Source organism: Microplitis mediator, chromosome 4 (assembly GCF_029852145.1).
Source record: "Microplitis mediator isolate UGA2020A chromosome 4, iyMicMedi2.1, whole genome shotgun sequence".
Classification (NCBI taxonomy): Eukaryota; Metazoa; Arthropoda; class Insecta; order Hymenoptera; family Braconidae; genus Microplitis; species Microplitis mediator.
Window position 1 is genome coordinate 5,842,496 of NC_079972.1, and position 21,793 is coordinate 5,864,288.

Consider the following 21,793-nt stretch of genomic DNA (forward strand, 5'->3'; position numbering starts at 1 on the left):
TCTTAAAAAATTTTTAATAATAAAATTCCTAAATTTAAATTTTCCCGCCGTCAGTGTTTTTTTTACCGCCATTATTCAAAAGATGTCGTTGTAGATAGTTTTTAAATTAGCAAAACATCAGTAGCGCCATTGTTGCACTACATATCCGTATACACAAGTTAACATTATATTTACCCACGTTAAAAACATCTGTGAGTCTGCACACAACCAAAGTCTGTGTCAAATTGTCCGTGATCCTAACTCTTTTGTGTACATTTTATATACATATACATATCCATTTTCTGTACAGTGTGGAGTACATAGAGCACAAAAGTACATCCACGTACACACACACATACATATACATATATATATATATTTATATTTATATAGAGAGTGCATACAGACATTGTTGGTTGGTATTTGTAGTTGAGATCTAGCACGGCGTTTCATTCGTGTGGCCCCGAAAAAGATGGCCGCCACGACAGCGTACGGTGGTGATGTTGACGTCGTTCATGGTATAACCCGCGTCCAATTTACCATTATTATTTAATAATGTGTATCAGTTTGTTTAAATATTAATAGTGACATTTGTTAATAGATTTATTAAATGTGCTGTGTTTTATTGATACGATAACAACATTTATACATTTATGTGGATTTATTAAATTCAACTTTAACACCAGTGAGGATTTTTAGTGAGGGTGAAGGAAAGCACGACAGTGAGGTGAGTGCCCAGAGAAAGAAAGAGAGAGAGAGAAAGAAAGAAAGAGTGAGTGAGAGTGTGAGTACATGAATGTATGCATGTATATATTAAGGTAATATACATTTTACATTTATATATATAGATATATAATATATAAGTGTAAATGTATATAACAAGAGAGAGTTACCATAGGATATGTGGGTGTGAGAATAAGAGAGTCAAGGGTGAAGTGTTCTGGTGATGAGCATTCATGTGATTATTTTATTTTTTTTTTATATATTATTTAATATATATGATATTGCTAGCATATTATAATTTTATTTAAGCATGCAAGGATATGTTAGTTTATATTTGTTGTGAATTATTATAAAGTTGACCAGATACTTTCGCCCTATCGAAAGTTCGTGTCAACGGACGGCCATATTAATCTGGAGCTCCGCCGTCATCGGAGTTTCGGCGGTGCTAAAGAGTGAGAGAAAAGACCCAGTTGGGAAAAAAATACATATATATATATATGAGTTTAATATAAATATAATGTCGAGGTGTAATATAATATATATATAAATATATTGATGGTTTGACAGATAGACGTCCGAGATGGAAAAATAGAGCTCGTAGATTGGATAATATTTATTATTATCATTATTGTGGATGTGTATACATTTTTGTTAAAGTGTTTGGTGTTTTAAATTGATGAGTGAAAAATAAAATGTACAGCAATAAAATTTTATAAAATGAAAACGGGAACGTGACGACGAAACGTAGACGATGGTGGCGGCGAGAAAAAAATGTCTCTTGTTTTTAAAAATTTACTCTCGCCAATAAAACTCCGGCTGTTTTTCTCGATAATATATGTGTTGAGTTATCAAGGCTATCAGAGTTTATGAGTATTTTCAGTGAGTATTTGTGCTGAGAAAATTATTATTTATTTTTTCTTTCGGTATATAAACATACATATATTCCAAGTACATATATATTTGTGTGTGTAGGAATATAGAGTAGAGGGATAGACAATAAAATAGAGCATTTAGAATCGTAGAAAAGTCTTGGACGCTTCTCTATCACCTATATTTCCTGCTTAAAGCTGTCATCGTCTGTTTTATTTCCCATATTCGCTTCTGTTGTCTTCCATTTGATTTTAACGTTTGATTCTGGCTTATTTTATTTTATTATACTATATTACATTCAAAAGCATCATTTTCCGTCGGCTGTTCTATTATATTCCTAGTCTTGGTTTAATGGCCGTATTTTTCACCCCATCAACAACGTCATTTCCTTTCTCCCTTCCGTTTTCAAAATTTATTTTTTAAAATATTACTCTCTAATTTATCATTTACATCAATATTTTAATATACCCTCATTTATGTGTGTCTGCACATATATTATTCTTATATTCATAATTTCTTTACCACAAAATACATTTTACTTGTGTCTCGAGCAATAAAATCTTGTGGTAATAAAAAAAAAAAAAAAAGTAAATACGATTTAATGGTTAATAAAATGTACAATAATCTGAAGATATTGCATTCTTTATTTTAATATACATACAAAATGGAAGTATACACATAATTAGAAAAAATGCATCACGAAAGATTTATTTCACAATTTAATGGATATATTTTTTATACATACTGACATTATTATATTTTACTTCCAACGAGTCACGCTAGTACAGTAAGAAAAAAGAAAAAAAAATTACAATTCTCTATGGTTCAACATTAATCTATCAGCATCTTTTCAAATATATATTTTTTCAATTAATCACCATAAAACAATTTTTTTTCTCCAATCCATTAAATATATATATATTTTTTTAAATTTATTTTTCTCACTCATGTGTATTTAGCACTGATTATTATTATTATTTTTTTTTTTTCTTATGTAATTAAATTCATTCCACTGTAAAAAAACGGAGTAAGTCCAGGCGGTGTAGGTGTTAGAATTTTCGGTGTTAAATATTTTCTACCGGTGTTAAAATATTTTACTTACTCGATTACTACAGTTAAACCGTGTTTTTACACATTAATTAAATTATTTTTAAATAAATTACGTACAGCATAAATAATTATGAGTGTTAATGTAGCAGACATCAGACAACTTGAAAATTATAAATAAATCAAGTAAATAATTGATAAAATAAAATTTGAAAAAAATGCGCATTCGAAAAATTTTGAAATTAACAAGTGCATTTTTTATAAATATTATTTTTTTAATATTTACTCTATTTATTTATAATTTTAAATTCGTCAGATGTCTGCTACACTTACACTCGTAAATAATTGTTTAAATAAGTATATCGCAAAATTGAAATTTCCTCCAGATAATATTCAATAAATTTTTATATTTTTTTTATATGTATTACAGTTTTTTTTCTAATTTTTATACGTGGAATTTTTTTTTACATTGATTTAACACCACCAAATTACACTGTCTACACCGGTCTTATTTCGATTTTAACACCCTGCAGTGTTAAATTGAGTCTATTTTTAACACCACTCTTTTTACAACGTATTATTATTATTATTATTATTATTATTATTATTATTGGTGATAGCAATCTTATTTAAATGATAATATATCTAAATACTTGAATAATTTAATGATAAATATATTTAACGATAATTCAGCGAGCTTACTCAAGTAAATACTCTTTCTTTTTTTCTCTCTCTCTTATTTATTATTCTTATTCAATATTTTTCGCTCCCCGTTCACCCAGTCACATTTTTCACCAGCTAAGTTGTCTCTTCATCATTTTAAGAAAAGTTTTAACGCTTTTTTCTCTCCATCACTTCACTTTGCAAACACGACAAGTAACAGTAGGTAATGTAAAAAAGAAAAAAAAAGATTAAAATATAAAGAATATAAAAAAAAAAGTTTGTGTCGTTGCATCACATCGTGGATATTTTTTTATACACTCTTGCCACGTACTGAATGATGTTATGTGAAGGCCACACCAAAGTCTTGTGGTTTTTTTTTAAAACAGCACAAAGTAAAGTAATAAACATATATACGCATATGTTTAAATATAAATATAAAAAATAAGAAAAGAAAAATACATAAAAAATTTAATCTTGTTTCGGAATTAAATTTTCAAAATTAAATGATAAGATTTTCTGACATCCAAAAGCGTAAGACATATAACATATAGAGTTTGGGATTATCAACAAGACTCCATCCAATCACTGGGATTATAATCTTCTCTTACTATTCATCTCTTTATATATATCTATGTATATGTCAACTATTTTATCCGTTATTTCATGTACGGTATGATGATGATACATACATCTATGTATACATATATATGTATATAATATACAGTATAATGTATATCGTGTATAGTATTATATATATGTATATAGAAATTGAGTTGAAGACTTGACTATTTGTTGGTTGAGATGGAATAGAAGTTAGGCAGTTACTCTATACGATTACGCCGGCGACTCAACATGACTAGACGGGGTACTATGGATCGAACTAGGCAAAAGCTATTGAAATACTTTAACCAGAACATTTTACTTTGTATTTGGTGTAAAGTACTTGAGCAATAGTCCAATGATGTACCGAGCACAGCATAGAGTACTTATAGTTATTTGTCTCTGTGTCTGTCCTTACATTACTTGACACAGTATAGTTATCATGACAACTTTTTATTTCTCTCTCTGCTTTTTTTTTTGTAAAAAGTTATAATAGCTTTGAATCCGTTATATGTATAGTAGCTTAATATATGACGTATATACAAATATAAAGTGGCTCTGTGTCCTCGACCATTTTTTTTCCTTGGCTGGCACACAATGAACTGAAGAATTACGTAAGCAAGTATGAGTAGAGTACTGAGCTTTAGTTGTTACTTTCTTTAAGCTTCAGTGAATGATTTTTTAACAATTTTTATTATATCTTATTTTAATATATTATGATATACTGTACATGTATATTTATATTTAATAACCGTAATTCTCTTTTGCTATCAGAGTACGGTAACTTTTTTAAATGAAATTTTTTTAAAAAGTTTATAATTTAAAATTCACTGTTGAAATATTTTATAAAAAAACTTGACAAAAATTGAAATTTTTTTATTTTTAATCAAGTATTGACTTTCAGATAAATTTCATATTAAAAATAAAGTTTTGTTATTAAATTTAATTATCGTTAAAAATACTGTAGTTTAATTATTCGTAATTCATAATCTAAAGATATTTATAATTGAATTAGATTTTTTTTAAACGTTTTCTTGAGCTTTTATTTTAGTGGCCATGATTTTTATTTTTTATTACAATGAATTATTATTTTTTTGTTCAAGAGCATAATTGAGTTTAAAATTTTTGACATATACTATGTTATAATTTAGCTCGCGTACTGATTCACGATAATTACATTTTTTCTCGTCAGACTTGGAGTTGCGCTCGAGAAAAAAAAAGTTAAATTAAAATAATAAGACGAATAAAAAATAATAAGAAAGAGTATGGGGAGAGTAAGAGGAGAAGGAAAAAAAATCTCTTATATGCACTACTATTCTACTCTCGCTTCTATTCGTTATCACCAGCGACGGCTCGACATTATTGGGGTCTTTCTCTTTCACGCTTTTATGACTTTTTCATTTTTATTATTTTTTTTTTATTAATGTACATCCTCATCCATATTTATTTCTTTTTATCGACAGACAATACTTGATCACTCTAATTATAATGTATCCATGAAATACATATGATACTGAAGTTAGCCGACGTCTAATAATTTTTGAATTTTTTCAAAAGAGATACATTATAAAAAAATTGCACCTTTGGCTTTTTTAGTAGATTTTATAGAAATCTAACTAATGCATTTGTCTTCATGACGGAATTTTCGAAAAATTTTGGTACCTCTGAACTCAGTTTGACGAGCTGAGTCAAGAAATACATAGGGTTCAAAAGTTTATATATGTATGTATTTATATATTTATACGATAGAACGCAGTTTGTCGCGACGATAGCGCCCAATATTCTTAACTGATCTCAATGAAACTCAGCACACATTTTCTGTAGGCGATTTTTGTGATCAAGTTCGAAGATAAGCAAAATCGGTCAATTAGTCTAGAAGTTATAGCATTTCAAAATTTAAAAAATGTCAAAAATTCATATTTTTACTGATTCTTTCTTCAATAACTTTTGAATGTGACAACTTATCGAATTCCTTCAAAATGCATCTGAAAGCCCCTTAAATAAGCTTTAATTTTTATGCCTATATATATACCTAGACTAAAGAAATTACTTATCTTACTACTCATTAAATGAAATTCCGCTGTTGCATTCGTTTCTGATGATATTCAAATAAACTTTTTTGTGGCTTTCTCAATGCCTCCAATTCTCGCTATACACTTTTTACATATATATCTATTTATACATATAGACATCATGAAATCTACTTCCATTTTGGCTGCCGAATGGCCTTTTTTTTTTTTTTTTCATTGATTTGTTGAAAAAAAAATCTGAATATTATTAATTGTCTCCTAACTTCAAGATGATGAAATACATTAATAGAAAAAAAAAAAAATTGATAATAATCACAATACAATGACGTATTAAATCGATTAATATTAATGGAGCAACAATAACAATAACAACAATAAACATAGTAAATGGTGATGGATAGAGGAAATTCAAAGATGAATTGACGGATAAATCGTGTTCAATAAATAAAAAAAAAAAAAAAGCGCGCACATAAAATTTGTTTCAAGCCGTTCATCAAGATAAATGCTTTGAATAAAATAAAGGATTCTTTAGAGAGTGCATTCATCATGCATTTAAATCTTACTATTCAAGATAACACTGATTTTTTATGTTTCCCAACCCCATTTATATTCTCTAATACCCTCAGCGATAGATCTCTAATCCATAATTTAATCTTCATTAATAATTAATAGCTTTAAATGGTTATTTTTGGATTGTAAAAAAAAGAAACTAAAACGTGCACCGTTAAAATTTAATTATCCTGTCTTGTACGTATACTTTTTTTAAACTTTTATTTTAAGAGTCAGTCCTAAAAGAGCACTCAACTCTTGACATTTTCCAAGTTTCCCGGTGGACCAGACATTCATCTTTTTCTTCTTCTTTATTGTTTTCATATCTATCTATAAATATATAGATTTGTATGTATGATATATTTATACGTAATATATATTTACGTATGATATCCATATGTATATAGAACAGATAGAGGTGTAGAATAAACTATTATTTGGTTTAGGTTACATTATATATAAATATATAAATATATGTGTGTGTGTGTGTATATTAGTGTCTGATCATCTCTCGAGCATAGATGATGGCGTGACGCTGTATGCGACACGCAGGCAGGCAGGCAGGGCTAGTGCATATGTTCCCGGACGCCGTACGCTGATGACGCCATGTGTTTCCAGCTGGTGAAGAGGGTATAGTGCAGCGAGAATGTAAAGGGGCTATAGAGTATAGAGGAGGTTGTTGCTGGCACGGTGGACGAGAGATACAGTCAACATTGAAGAGGGTTGTAGTTGTAGTAGTTGGTAGTATAATATCTAGTGGTAGATATATAGTATATAGCGAGCGAGCAAGTAAGCAAGCAAGCATAGCGGCATAGTATTATATAGTGGGCGAATAGAACGGAATGGAATGGAAGCCGACAGAGAGCGGAGGAACTGCGGTGAGGGGGTACACGAACGAGCAGGGAGGATGTTGAGGAGTACGGAAAATGGGGACTAGGTGGGCGAGATGGGGCGAGGGGTAAAGGGAAACCTCGACCCTGGGGATAGTAGGAATATAAGCACGCGTGGAGCTCTAGCGCGAGGAGTAAAGAGACAGCGTCAGGAACTTTTGGGGGTTGAGGGGTTGAGGAAAGATAGGGGAGGCTATGAGAAAGACAGTACCATTAGTTACTACGGAAACTAAGTGAGATAGAATGGGGTAAGAGAGTAAGAGTAAAAGAGGGGAAAAATTGGGTGGTTGGAGTTTGCGTGATTTACGGTTTCACGATTCTACGATTTACTTTTACTCTCAACTCCCACCCTTAGTCCACGTGAGCCTTAGTCTCGACCCTGCTGATTTTTAATTCATCCTGTTTGTTCCTATAAATTAATGTGTATGCAGTTGCATTTTTTCTTTTTCATCTTTTTTTATTTTGTTTAAATTATTAGTTTTTTGTTTTTTGTTTGAAGAGTTTTTTTTTTTTTTTTATTTTCTATATTGTTAAAGAGATGTTACCGCACGTAGTTGAAAAGCTCGGTTGTCTACCGCGAACACAAGAGAGATCATTTTGAGCGCTTTACAATCTCCGGGAGTCGAGCAGATTCTGATGCTGCTGCTGCTGCTGTTACTGGGGGTTTAAAATTTTGCCAACGTCAGCCACTGAAATACCACAAGCGTATTCCACCATAGCAAAATGTCGAGTCGAGACTCTTGGTGTCGCATTTACGCTTTTCTAGCTTATTTTCAAATGAAATGTCTTGTCTCTGTAGTACATTCTACCATACAATATCATTGTATACATCTATATATACGTATGTCTATATCTATATATTGGATTTTATATACTATATCCAAGTATATAGATATATATGTGATAGTAGGATTCTAGGTATACTGATGTTTATGTTTATTATATAATCTCACTTCAGCACGCAGACTTAAAGGGGACCTTACCACGTGTTTTGACATTAGGGTAACTTGTATGTGTTTTTTTTTTTTTTTAATTCTATTTTCTCAGTCCCTATTCTGTTACTCGCGTATCATATTAGGTATATATACCCTCGTGTGTTTTTCGGCATTTGGACTGTTGAAAGAATATCTTTAAATTCCCGTCACGTATTTTCCTTTGGTGCTTTTCATTTTTTTTTGTTTTTTATTTTATTTTTTTATTACCATTATTATTCTCATTGAGTAAACGTAAATATATATTTTTTCAATATAGTTATTTTTGTATTGTTGTTTTTAGTATAAAAAATAAAAAAATATATTTTTCAATTTCATACGAAATTACACTTGACTCATGTAATGTGCTTGTGCAATATAACCACACGTACGTGTGGAATTTGATTTGTCAGATTATTATCAATTTAATCATTTCTACGGATGATATTTATTTAAATTGATAAAGAAAAGATGGAAGGAATAAAAGTAGTAAATATGAAATAAAATAACTGAGAGTACAAACAATAATAATAATAATAATTACATTTATAATAATTTGTTATGAAAAAAATTACGGCTTTACTCCATACGAAATTTAGAATCTAATAAAACTGTCAATTAATCAGATCAGTAATAAAAAATAAAACAACTAATCGTTTAAACAAAAAAATACATATAATTATACGAGACTATATAAATAAAATAGAATTTTTCTCAAATTATGACAGCAAACTTGAAATATTTGCTATAACATCATCATAAAGAAAAATTCACCGTCATTATTCTCATCATCAGTTAAACGGTCTAAAGTAGAATATACTTGCATCAACTTTACTGATAAGCCCACGCGGAGAAAATTTTTTGATAAAATTTACCCTACAATTCAGAGTAAACTTGGGCCAAAAACAAAACAAATAGGGTAGAGGTATCGTTTTCGGCCACTTTCAGGGCAGTTTCAGGCACTTGAAAAATTTAAGTAAAATAATTTGTAAAAGACCCGGTAACATAATAAGTTTTAAAGATACTACTATCCGACTAGTAAAATCCAAATTTTATTTGACACTTTTTCATTAATTAAAATAAAGAATTAAATGCCCAAAAATGGAGCAGTGGCCACAAATGGTACCTCTACTCTATACGGAAAGAATAAAAACTAATTTTTTTGGTTTTATTTTTTACTCATTTTGATCTAAAAATTACTTGAAATTGATTTTTTTTACCCCATAATTGAACACTATCTAGAAATGGAAGAGTAATTATTCGTACTGGCCCAGTTTTACTCACAACTAATGAGTAAAATTTATCAGATAATGCAGAAAGTATGATCGGGACGAAACCGTACTTATAAATTTAACACCTGTAGACGTCCGAATCTTTCTTAATAATGTATGGGATTACAGTAAGCATTATAATGATATCCATATGTAATCACTCATACGAAGTTTAGAATCTAATAAAACCGTCAATTAATTAGATCAGTAAAGCCGTAATTCCTTTAATAACACGGAAGAAAAATTGTAGTTGCTACAACAGCAGCTTTAGTTGAGGTTACTACAAGTTGGAGTAAAGAAATGCCAACTCCAATTTGGAATAATCTCAAACACACGTGTAGTAACGTCAGTACTATTTATGTAGTATCCTTTACTACATATTGGAGTACTCGCTACTACAAAGTTTTACTACCCCGAGTCAAAAAACAAATTTGGATTTAAGTCTCAAAGTTCTCAATGAGGTTTTTGAGGATCAATTAAGAATTTGAAGATTGACAACAGTATAGAAAGTTATCCTAGTTTAGTTCTCAAAGTAGTAGTTACGACCAATTTTATCACTTTGAAGACTAAACTAGACTAACATAATCTGGATTAGAGCCTCAAAATATTCAAAACATACAGGAATAATTTTATCCACATTTGAACCTCAAAAGTCTCATTCGACGTATTCTCTCCCCTCCTTTTTCTATCTAAAATTTTTCAAAGTCCGAAGTATAACTTTTCATTCGTTGATGATTTTGAGGTCTTAGTTATAATTTAAAATCGACAAATTATTCGCATTTAGACCTCATAGTTCTCATTGAGGATTTTTAGTACTACTAAAGTAGAGTTACTTTCTGGGCGGCAAATAAAACATCAAAGGAATTGAGACTTTTGTGGACTAAACTAGAATTTGTTTTTTGACTCTGATACAATATTGTGGTTAGAAGATCCACATTTTTTTTTCCGTGAAAAAATAAAATAACTCTGATCGTTTAAATAAATTCTACAAAAAATAATAATAATATTATTATTATTATTATTAATAATGTAAGAATAATCTTGGACATTGCGGCTTGATTCTTGATGTACATCAATCCACATCACTACTCGTACACAATCCACCTGAAGACAATGAACACTTTTTCTCACAGATGTGTGTATGATATGTCTTATATGTATATTGTTCGTAGCCTTGCGCTATTTCTCGCGTATCCCTCCATCGTTTTCACCCTCACGATATTCATCCTGACCGACGTTGTGCATTGTCTTTTAAAGTCCTTGATGAAATCGTACCTCAGTGTGATATTTAACGACAGCCTTGGGGGCCTTGATGTTGGACTCCTACATTTTAAAGGGAATAGATGACATCTGTTTTCTCTTTTCCTTCTACATTTATTTACTGACACATATATTCACATATTTCTACATTATCATTTTATTTCATATCGTATGTAAAATATAACATAAAAATAACATTTTTTTCTCTTCTACTCTATATTTTAATATTCGTATGAAAATTTAAACCAATTGGAATTTGATTATTTTCATTCCCTTATTCGTTGGTTTTTTTTTTATCCTATCAAATATCGATTTCGTTCTTGAATTTCACTCACTGACGGTACCGTGTAACTTTTAGCTGTCGACATCGTGCATCGATATATATAAATAACGTACATTGAATAACCGACGGAATTTAATAATTGAAAAAAAAAAAAAAAGTTGAAACATGATGAAAAAAATTATCGGAAAATTTCAACAGATTTTATTGTTATCATTTTTTATTTTTCAGTATTTTTACCATTACTATAATCATTGTTTTTTTATTTGAATTATTGTATACGTACAATATTATCCATCAATATATGTTCTAGTACTCATAACTTTTTTCGATAACTCTTTTGTCCTGAAGAATAAGACAAGAAAATAAAAAGATAAAATAAAATATAAGTTTGTTATATATTGTCACGATACTTTTTATAAGAAATATTTATTTATTTACCTTATTTTTATTCTTTATCTACTTGTAAAAATATTGTTGTAATCCATCTACATATATATTGCTAGTTTAGTTTCTTCAAAGACGTCACGGTGAAATAAACGTGTACTGTACAAAAGTAATATAATTTTAAAATTACATTCCATTACTTTTATTTTTTCTTTTTTCTTCTTTTATTACCAATAGATATATATATATATATATATATATATATATATATATATATATATATATATATATATATATATATATATATATATATATATATATATGTAATATAGAAATGCATAAAATACATTTGGTTATAAATTATTATTACTATATAGCGATCACAGGAAATAAAATGCATTGAAAGAAAAAATTAAATGAAAGAGAGATGTTGTAATGCTTTTGCTAAATGGAACACACAAGTCAGAAGTCAAAGTAAAGAGTTGAGTACTGAGGAGAGTGCTGTACGTATTATAATAGTTGTTATAGTATTCAAAGTAAAACATATATATATACACTGAAATATTAAACAAAACTGGTACAGTAGAGGAAAATAATAAAAACGGGTGGTAATGAGAATTTTGCTGCCACGAAAAAAGAATCTAAAGAGGGATAAATAAAAGCTACAACTGACTTTCATGCATTCGAAATTGAGGGACAAAAAAATATATATAAATATATGTTTATAAAAAATAAAATCCAACAACTTTATAGTTAGTTCATGGATACGAGAATAAATAATGTATGTGGTAAAGAATAAATTACCATATTTGGATTGAAATTCAAACTTATATATATATATATAAATTTTTTTTTTATCATAAAAGTAGTAAAATTTTACTGGATATTCCCTAAAGTATTTATCCGTAGGATATATTTTTAAATACGTATGTATGTCTTAATTATTGTCGATAATAATCTCGCATTATTATTGAAATTTAAAGATAGATATCTGAATTATAATTTGAATATTAAAAAGTCATTTCCATAATTAAAAAAGTATAAAAAAATAAGTGTATGTATATTTGAGTAGATAAAATACCGCTGGGAGAAGTTATGTATCAAACAAATGTTAAAACTCATTCGTCATTTATGCTGATAAAGCTTCACAAGTGTTTTGGGAAGCTCATTAACATCTACAATCATGTAATCACAGGGGAATGTAAAATAGTTGGTTCGTAGTCGTCCAGGGTTAATCGCATGTTGGTTACATTGGGGTAGTTAGAGGAGAGGAGAGACCAAAAAGTTTTAAAAAAGAAATTAAAAAAAAAAAAAAAAACGAGATTTAGTTTGAGGTTTTGAATGGGTAAGGTTTAAATTTAATGTGGATAGGAAAGTTGTAGGGCGATAAGTTTTAAGACTCGAACCAAATTTCGTAAGTTTTGTTCACAAACTTTAACTGTTACTGTCACATTTTGTGGTCTTGGCTAGAACTCATCGCTTTTAAAGTGCTGGAGTAATCTTCTAATATAAGTGGAACTATGTAGTTATATTCTAAATAAGATTTTTTTTTTTTTTTTTCAAATCTTGTAAATTGATATATTTTATTTCTAATTAAAAAAAAAATTAAAAATGTTTTTGTGGCTAGCAGAGCAAATTGTCATTCCAGGTGTTTGGGGTAATAAAATACATAGTCGCTCTTCAACGCGATCTGACCCTTGCGTGCGGCACGCGACATAGTCGAAAGTCACAGTGACCGCCCCTCTTATTCCTCTTGTAATATATGTATGAGTGTCTCTCTTAATGCTTATATTAATCTGTGTATTTGCAATGGATGTCTGTAGAAAGTACAAATGTACAATGTTATGCTTTTGTTAACGTTATATTTATATGTATATATGAGAAAAGAGTCTTTGATTTTATTGGGACGTATATAATTCGCACGTGCCCTAGACGCACTTTCATTTTATATTACTACCCTTCTGTTGCAAGCTCAGCGTGCAACCGGGTCACCCTCTGACCATGCCAATTTATTTTTTCCAAATGCCAACAGTTCCACTTTAAAACTAAATATATTTTTATTTACAAAAAAAAAAAAAAAAAATACAAAAAAATGCTCGGTATTTTATTTTTAGAGAGCTTGTTTGTTTTTTGTTGTCAAAGAAAATTTTTATCTAATTTTAGATAGAAACAACAAATGTATACTTCAAACCCTCATGTTGTAACAAAGATACTAATTAAAAAAAAAAAAAAAAACAAGTAATTAAACACTTCAAATATTCTCAGTAAATTATTAAAAATTTCTGCTTTATCAACTGCCAGGTTAAAAATTACTTTAGATCAATTTTAATTACTTTGATTGACATGTGGTGTCGCTCATGACAGAAGGAAAGACAAAGATATTAACTAATCAAACTGTCAAATCTTAAATTAATTTATTAATTACAATTAAATGACAAGGATTTAAATGATAATATTTGACAGAACTGTACTTTAGAATAGTATTAAATTGAAGCAAAAATAATTAAGTCAATTAATTGCGTATTTCAGATATAATTGTGTTTTCACACACCAGCGTACACAAATTAACTCACCCCGAAATTCAACATCTAGTTGATTAATTTTTTTTGCCAATACTAAAATAAATCGAGATAAAAATTCACTAATCGTACTTTCTATAAATTTTTCAATGCAATATTGTGCTTTTAATTCCATTTTAATAGACTATGAATTGTGAATTCGATTTAAAGTATCGGTGAAAAATTTTTGAGATAATATTCAGTACATTTATCACACTTCGCATATGAAGTATGCAACGCAGTTATAAAAATTACATTTCTACGGGAATTATCGCAGTTTTTAAATTTTAAATACATTATTAAACTTTTATGCATACATCTAATTAATTAACATTTAATAGCTTTTTTCTTTTATAAAATTATAGAAGAGTAAATATGAATCAATATTTAAATGTTACATTATTATGAATTTTAAATTTTGATGAAAATTTATTTATATGGTAATATTTAGCCACTAATAGGCTTTTAATTTAATATTCAAATGATGTGTTAGGATTAACAAGCAAATAAAAAAAAAACTCCATTTAAATTAAATTCATATTGTCGTATGCATTTAATGTTTCATTAAATGTAATTTAACTGAGGAATATAAAATATTCAGATTTTTATTACCTAAATCACTTTTAATGAATAATTTCTCCGTGAAAAATAATTAAAATTGTAAATATCTCGCCAACGCGCACACTCACACTCAAGTTGCCTACTCTCATTCTTTTTTTTTCCTTCCTCTTTTTTTTTTTTTTTTTTTTTTTTAATTTTTTTTACTCTTTCATTGAGCACTAACTATAGGATTAAGTGCCCTCATGAAGACTCTACACACGCTCAGGCTCTCGCTCACCCTCGTGTGACGTCGCAGTGTGCTGCGAGGTGGAAGGAAAAAAAAAGGACGGATATCCGTTAAGTTTTCGCTTCTGTAAGGGTTGAATGTTAAAGGGCAAAAATTTAAGGGTTAATGCATTTTATCTCTAACAGGTGGATATTATAAATAATTATATATTTTTTGTCAACAATTTATCTCAAATATAAAATAAAAATTAAAAATTAATTACTAAAGTACGTAGGGGAAAAAAAAACATCTTACATACTAAATAGATTATTATTATTTTTCTTTATTTTTCATTTCAATTTTAATTTTATTACTATCAAATTTTTATTTTTATTGCTGTATTTCGATAAAAATTAAATGACCGTATTGTGATCACGCTGAATAGGATTTTTATTGCTAACACAACGCTGTGTACTAAAAGTACACAACACATCATTCTATATATATATATATATATATATATATATATATAGACACGTATATGTAGATGAGTTTGTACGTGAACAGAAAATGGTAATTGGCAATTATCAAGCGTTACTGAAATTACGGCAATTTCATTTTCCGAGTATTCTAACTGTTTTGATATCAACGTTAAACTTTCTGAAGTAGTATACTAAAAAAAAAAAACCGTTTTGTCGAGTTCACTAAATGGAGTGAAAAAAATGTCCATTTTTTTTTTTATTTTCTTAAATATTCAAATGTAATATTTTTATATTCGTCAAAATAAATTTCATGTGGATATTTTAAATAACAAAAATTATTCATGAGTAAATGGATGTAACATAAAAATACAAAAGCTCTAAAACAAAAAAATAAAAAAAAATGGATATAAATACTAGTGTCTTTTATTCAGTACGATTTCTGTTTTCGAAACTAAAACTAAAGCTAAAAACTACAAGACTAGTAAAGCTTTAGTTTCTGTTTTATATTTTACTATTCGTAGATCGTAGAAGCGTTGAAGAAGGGCGTGCCCCTATTTCTCCCCTTGTATTGTTGTGTACACACACACACATATATATATATATACATATATATATATATATATATATATATGTGTGTGTGTGTGTGTGTGTGTGTGTGTGTGTTGGATATGTGCGCAGCATTCGCATTTCCCACATTGTTTTGTAATGACCGAGAAACCTAAACAGTAAAATTACGTAAAGTTCAAATTTATAAATGTCAAATTTATCTTTTTCATTTTCTTTATCCCTAAATCGTTTATCATTTAAATATCCTTGCATTTATTCACATAGCTTGCATCAGCATATATCAGATATAAATAGATATTTATATCCATATATAAATACTTGAATAAATAAATAGATCTGTAGACATCTATTGATGGTAAAAGAAAATAATAATAAATGGTTTTTGAAAACAAAAATGATTAAATAAATATTAATCAATAGCTACTTGTAAATAAATAAACAAACGTTATTTAATGAAATATTCAAATAAATATGAAACCCTATGCTTCGTTTTCTCCCAATTCAACATGAAAAAATAAAATGAAATAAACTAAAACTTTAGCAATGCAAATGTGACGTTCAATTATTGGAGAAAACGCCTCTTGTATTTTACTTTCCTCAACTCCATTTGGTGGTACGTTCTTCGTATATGCCCCTGAGGCGTAAAAAAATATAAAATAACGGAAAAGTAGAAAAAAAAAAATTAGCATTAAAATATAAATATAAAAACTCAAGAAATAAAAGAAAATGATAAGCAAAAAAAAATATATGTTACAAACGCGCCCTTAAGATATACATATATACACGTTGCCAAGTAGCCCGTTTATTTTTTCTGCGGGAAAAGTGAATGGCAATTATTTTTCATAAAAGTTAGTATATATAAGAAAGAAAAAAATAAGTCTCGCAAACCTCAAAGTATACTCTCGTCCGGTAAAAAAAAGTTTTTCCTTAGAGCTGCTCTCGAACCCAAAAGTTTTTCCACATTTTTATTATTATTATTTTTTATTTTTTTTTTTATACAGTTATAGTTGTGTATAGTTGAGAAAAAAAAAATCTACTCTTAAGTCTCGAGCAAGACATCAGGTTTCACACGCAATACAAAATCCCCTCATAACTATACTACCCCATATCGCTATTCTCTTTTACCCTCTGTTCTGAATCAGAAGCCGTGAATACACCAGTACCATACCTAAATACTAATATATATATATATATATATTGTGTTAAATAGTGAGTATGTAGTCTAGTCTTGTTGCATCATATCTCCATACATCGCTTGCATTTGCGTTGCCTCAAAGGATTTTACTTTGCGTACGTGCTATAAGCGGTATTCCCTGTATAACGTCGTCTCTATGTCTACATCTACATCTATGTCTACGTCTACGTCGCCGTCTGTGATAGTCGTTGTCGTAGACATCGTACAGTAGTAGGTGTGTTGAATTATACAAGCGATAAATACACAACGCCGGAAGGGAACACTCCGACGTTCGTGCATCTACATATGATTTCCGATCACGTATGCTAGAAAATTTGTTGATACGGTTGAGTTAACCCTTATCTAAAGATAAAGAGAAAGAGCAATAGAGATGCAATGAAATGTATATATGTAAGGATGAGAGAAGACTAATTAGCACAAACCTCGTGTCTACGTCCGCAAGTTAATGAGGGATGAAAAGAGAAAGATGGCGGACCAGGTGAACCGTATATTATTTCAATGTAAATTGCGACTGCAAGCATGAACCCAACATAGCTTGACACATAGTTCTATATATACTTTTTCATTTAATATTTATATCTATGTATAATATAAATGTTTTTGCGCTGTAGCTCACTTCATCTTTGTTATTCCAATAATTAATTAGACTAATTTTCAATACTTGTTTTTTCGCATTGTGTCGATAACTTTCTGATGCCAATTAGTTTGTTGAACATTTTTACACTAGTTATTTTAGTTATTAATCTAAAAAAAAAAAAAAAAATAAAATAAAATAAGTTTATGATTGCAAATTGCAGTTTTTTTTTATAGTACAGTAATAGATAATTCATTTTTCTTTCAATTTAATGCTCTCTTAAATTTGGAATAGTGAAAATTGTTACTATTCACTGTTTACTAGTGAAAACTATGTCACAAATTCAAATAGTGGTATACTTTTCACTGGCAATAAGTGATTATTCACTGCCAAATAGTGATTTTCACTAATTGGTTTTTGAGAGTGAATTTAGATAAAAATGTAAGTAGTTATAAAATTACTGGATGAGGCAGTAATATAAACACAAAAGCAAATGAATGAAATTTATGTATAAAACGGCTTAACTAATACTTGTATAGGGTGAAAAAAATAAATAAAATAAAAAGAGCAAAAAGATGAGAGCTTTTGCTCTTGAGCTCGTTAAGAAAATGCGAAGAGAGGATCGAGTCATCTTTTTCACTGAGAAAACATAGAGGAATATATATATATATATATATATATATATATATATATAACTAGTAAAAAATAAATGGGGAAAGAGAAAACTCGATTGGAAAAGGTAAAAAAAATGAAAAAAATGTTATATATATATATACGAGCGATTCCGTCTTACGCTCTGTTGAACCGTCTTTTTCATTATTTACTGTATGTTCTCGAGGATTGGTCATAATAGAAATTTTTCATTGAAAAATAATACGACGATTAAAGTCTGTAAAAGTAAATAGAAATAATAATAACAATAGATATAACTATAAAAGATAATTAAATAATTATAAAAATAAATCTAGTTAGTAACTATAACAATAGTGATAATAATAATAATACTAATGTAATGAAAAAGTAATAATTCAAACACTTTTTGATAATTACAGAAGTTCGAGTGGCCAAGGAGGTGGAGTTGGCGAAGGTCTACAGAGGGTTGAAACTCAAAGAAGAAATAAGTTTGGAAAAAAAAGTACTGTGAGTTACGTAAGAAAGATAGGATACTATTGGTTATAGGAAATACTTATTGGCAGCCTGGGGTCTCGGGGGAGAACATAGCTGGCGTTTGACATTTAAGCGTAGTTGCTGATGTCCGCCACGAGACCTGTCACTGTAGCTCCTGGACGGTGCTCGCGGCCACGAGACACACCGGGTTCGACAACTATAAACTTTAAAAACAATCACGCTGTATCGTCAACAGAGTCAAGGCTGCTGCCGCCATTGCTGGGGCCGTGCCACAGCTATTATTGGTTAATTACAACTATAATATCCCCAACATTATTTAAATTATTTAATAATAATAATTATCACGAAGTACAGTCGCTGACACACTTGAATTGCATACGATACGACTCTGAATGTCTTCGCACATCCAAAAGTCGTGCGTGGTAAGAATTATTATTTTTATTATCATTATTATTTTATTGTTTGTTTAATCCTTTTAATATTTTTTTACTTTATTTTTACTCTTAGGTAAAAAAAATAATTGGCAAAGTGAGGAGAGATTTTAGATTTTTTTTTGCTTTCAGAAAAAAAAAATAGACGAAAAGAGAATGAGAAGTAGAGAGGAAAAAAAAAAGCGAGAAAAAAAGTAAACAGGAAAATAGAGAAAAGGACGTTGAGAATTGTCGAATTTACCGAGTTGGCAAACGTCGTAGTTTCCAAACGTAAACGGGTGGGCTCTCGACAAGCCCAAGACGAAAAGTCTTATGTTTAGTAAAGCTTTCAGAATGAGAAAAGTTACCGAAAAGTCCGGTTAGTCTTACTGCCAGACGACTGAGACAACGGTTTTGATGATTTTGATGATTGTGATTATCACGATGATGATAATAATACAACTTATATATTTCTTTTCTCACTTTTGTTTCCTCTCATACTTAACTCACGCTCTTTTTATTCTATATTTTTATTATATTAAATCTTGCTATTTTTTATTATTTTTCTAATCCTAGTACTTGGATCTTAGCGTAAGGTCTGACAACTCGAGTGTGTGTCAAGCACAAAACAAAAGGGAAAAATAATAAATTTAGTTTTTTCCCTCAACTCAGTTAAATCCCTTCATTCATATTGACAGTTTTCAGTTGACGCAATATCCAACCTGAAGAACAAATTTACACATTTATTATTTTTATTTTTTATGAAGTTTTCTCTTGTTACTTCCTGCTGTAAAAAGATGGTACACCACACATACAAAAGTACACATACATCACACGAGTACTCTAAAATCGTTGGTTATTTTCTTTTGTAAATTTTAAATTGCCCCGGGCTTTGAACAAGTCCAAACTGTCATTTTAACATTTATTATTTTATTTTTTGTCATTATTATTATCCTATTATTTTATACTTCTAGTCTCTGGTGAACTATTGATTTATTCTCGAGTAAATTTTAAAAAAATGATGAAGAAAATACGAAATGAAATGAAAAAATTAAAATAAAGAAAAGCGTACTGCCTGAGTTATACTTAAAAGGATATTTTAAATTACATTAAATCGAATCGAATACGCATCGATATATTGAGTGAATTGAAAAAAAAAAAAAAAAAATGAATGAGTTAAATAAAGTCTGTACTAGATAAAAGATAAATGGGTTAGGAAAAAAGTAAAAACCAAATAAATGTCACCTATTTATCATTAAAATAATGTCGACTTTTTTTTTAAATTTATTTATTTCAACTCATTCCTGTTACTGTTATTTTGTTGAATGTTGAAAAACTCTTGTCGCTTCAATCTTAAAAATTTAGTCTATGTTTTTTTATAGCGTAATCTCACTAAAGGATCGGACAGCACATACAATGGATTATCATGGTAAAATAAGAAGGCAGCATTTACACCGCAAGAAAATAACTACGTACACAAAACAATCATCATTATAATGGTCCCATTTGTCGCGGTAGGCATTAATATATTTTTTGTTTTCTTCTGTTTGTTTTTATTAAAATTTTTTTTTTTATTTTTCTATAAATCCTTAATTTGTTATATAAATTTCAAAATTATTATTTTACATAAAAATTATCATTACTACTACTGCAACAAGAGCGACACCAAAAGTAATACATAAAATAATTAGAATAATAATTATATTATATATGAATATCTTACGGTTTATTTTTAATAAATTGATAATACATATAAATTTAAAAAAACTCATTGAAAATAATTACAAAGTCAACGAAGCTTAAATTTGTGAGCATCTGAAATTCGTATTTTCAAAGTTGTCAACTAAAGCATGAGTTGTATAACTTGGGTGAGCAGTCGTAAGCATTGAATACGACAAACAGTAAACACTAGTTCCGGCAATTCTACTCTCATCTCAACAAATTTTCTTATCTCTTACTCTCTCAAGCTCCTCAATCCATGTTTTCCTTCACTTTCATATAATGTAATACCTCTCAGTACACAAACACACACACAAAGATTTATATATATCTATATACATAAATACGTACTCAGCAAATTGTACAGAGTGTACATACTCCACACTGTCTTTACTGTTTAGCATTACTCTCTTGTTCACCCGCGACTCAATAATGTACCACTGGGTAATTCCTGAGATATATATTTGGTTGGTTGAAATATACTGTTCTCTTAAATTATTATCGTTTAATATAAGACTACTGATGCCTTGTATCTTTCTTCTAATTGCTGTATTTTATATACATAAATATATGGACTAGTGTGTGTTTGTAACAACTGTAAGGCCACCTACGAATCTTGATTATGATGGTTTCGGTGTGTATCGATTATCGATTAGTAAAGTGTACTCGGTTATTCATGCTATTCCAATAATGGCTATCTCGACGCTTTGCAATGTGCAACGTCTATAAATTCCCTTCCTATCCCTTCTTTTAGTTTATACTTCGGTCAAGATTGCACCAATAAATTATATTATTTCAACGTCCGATTCCTTTTTATTATTTTTATTATTATTTATTATTATTTCGTTGAATTTCTTTTGTATTTCTATCGCAT

The 21,793-nt window shown here is 29.0% G+C and overlaps 1 protein-coding gene and 1 long non-coding RNA gene across 4 annotated transcripts in view; one reads left to right on the forward strand and one right to left on the reverse strand.

The window, feature by feature from the left end:
- The first annotated feature begins 313 nt into the window (after positions 1–313).
- LOC130666582 (serine-rich adhesin for platelets-like) overlaps positions 314–21,793 on the forward strand; it is a 37,336-nt gene continuing 15,856 nt past the window's right edge. The window contains exons 1-3 of one of the 3 annotated variants that reach the window (XM_057467699.1): positions 314–706; positions 1,066–1,581; positions 18,715–19,212. In XM_057467699.1, the coding sequence (XP_057323682.1) occupies positions 19,183–19,212 (30 nt within the window). In that variant the 5' untranslated portion in view covers positions 314–706; positions 1,066–1,581; positions 18,715–19,182. Of the gene's footprint in view, positions 707–1,065; positions 1,582–18,714; positions 19,213–20,582; positions 20,715–21,793 lie in introns of all 3 variants that reach the window. The other 2 variants (XM_057467698.1, XM_057467700.1) reach the window with 2 other exon arrangements.
- LOC130666585 (uncharacterized) lies at positions 11,327–14,801 on the reverse strand. The gene is made up of 3 exons (XR_008989709.1): positions 14,691–14,801; positions 11,575–11,679; positions 11,327–11,478 (listed from the first exon to the last, which is right to left on the reverse strand). It is a non-coding gene; the product is annotated as an uncharacterized LOC130666585 (long non-coding RNA).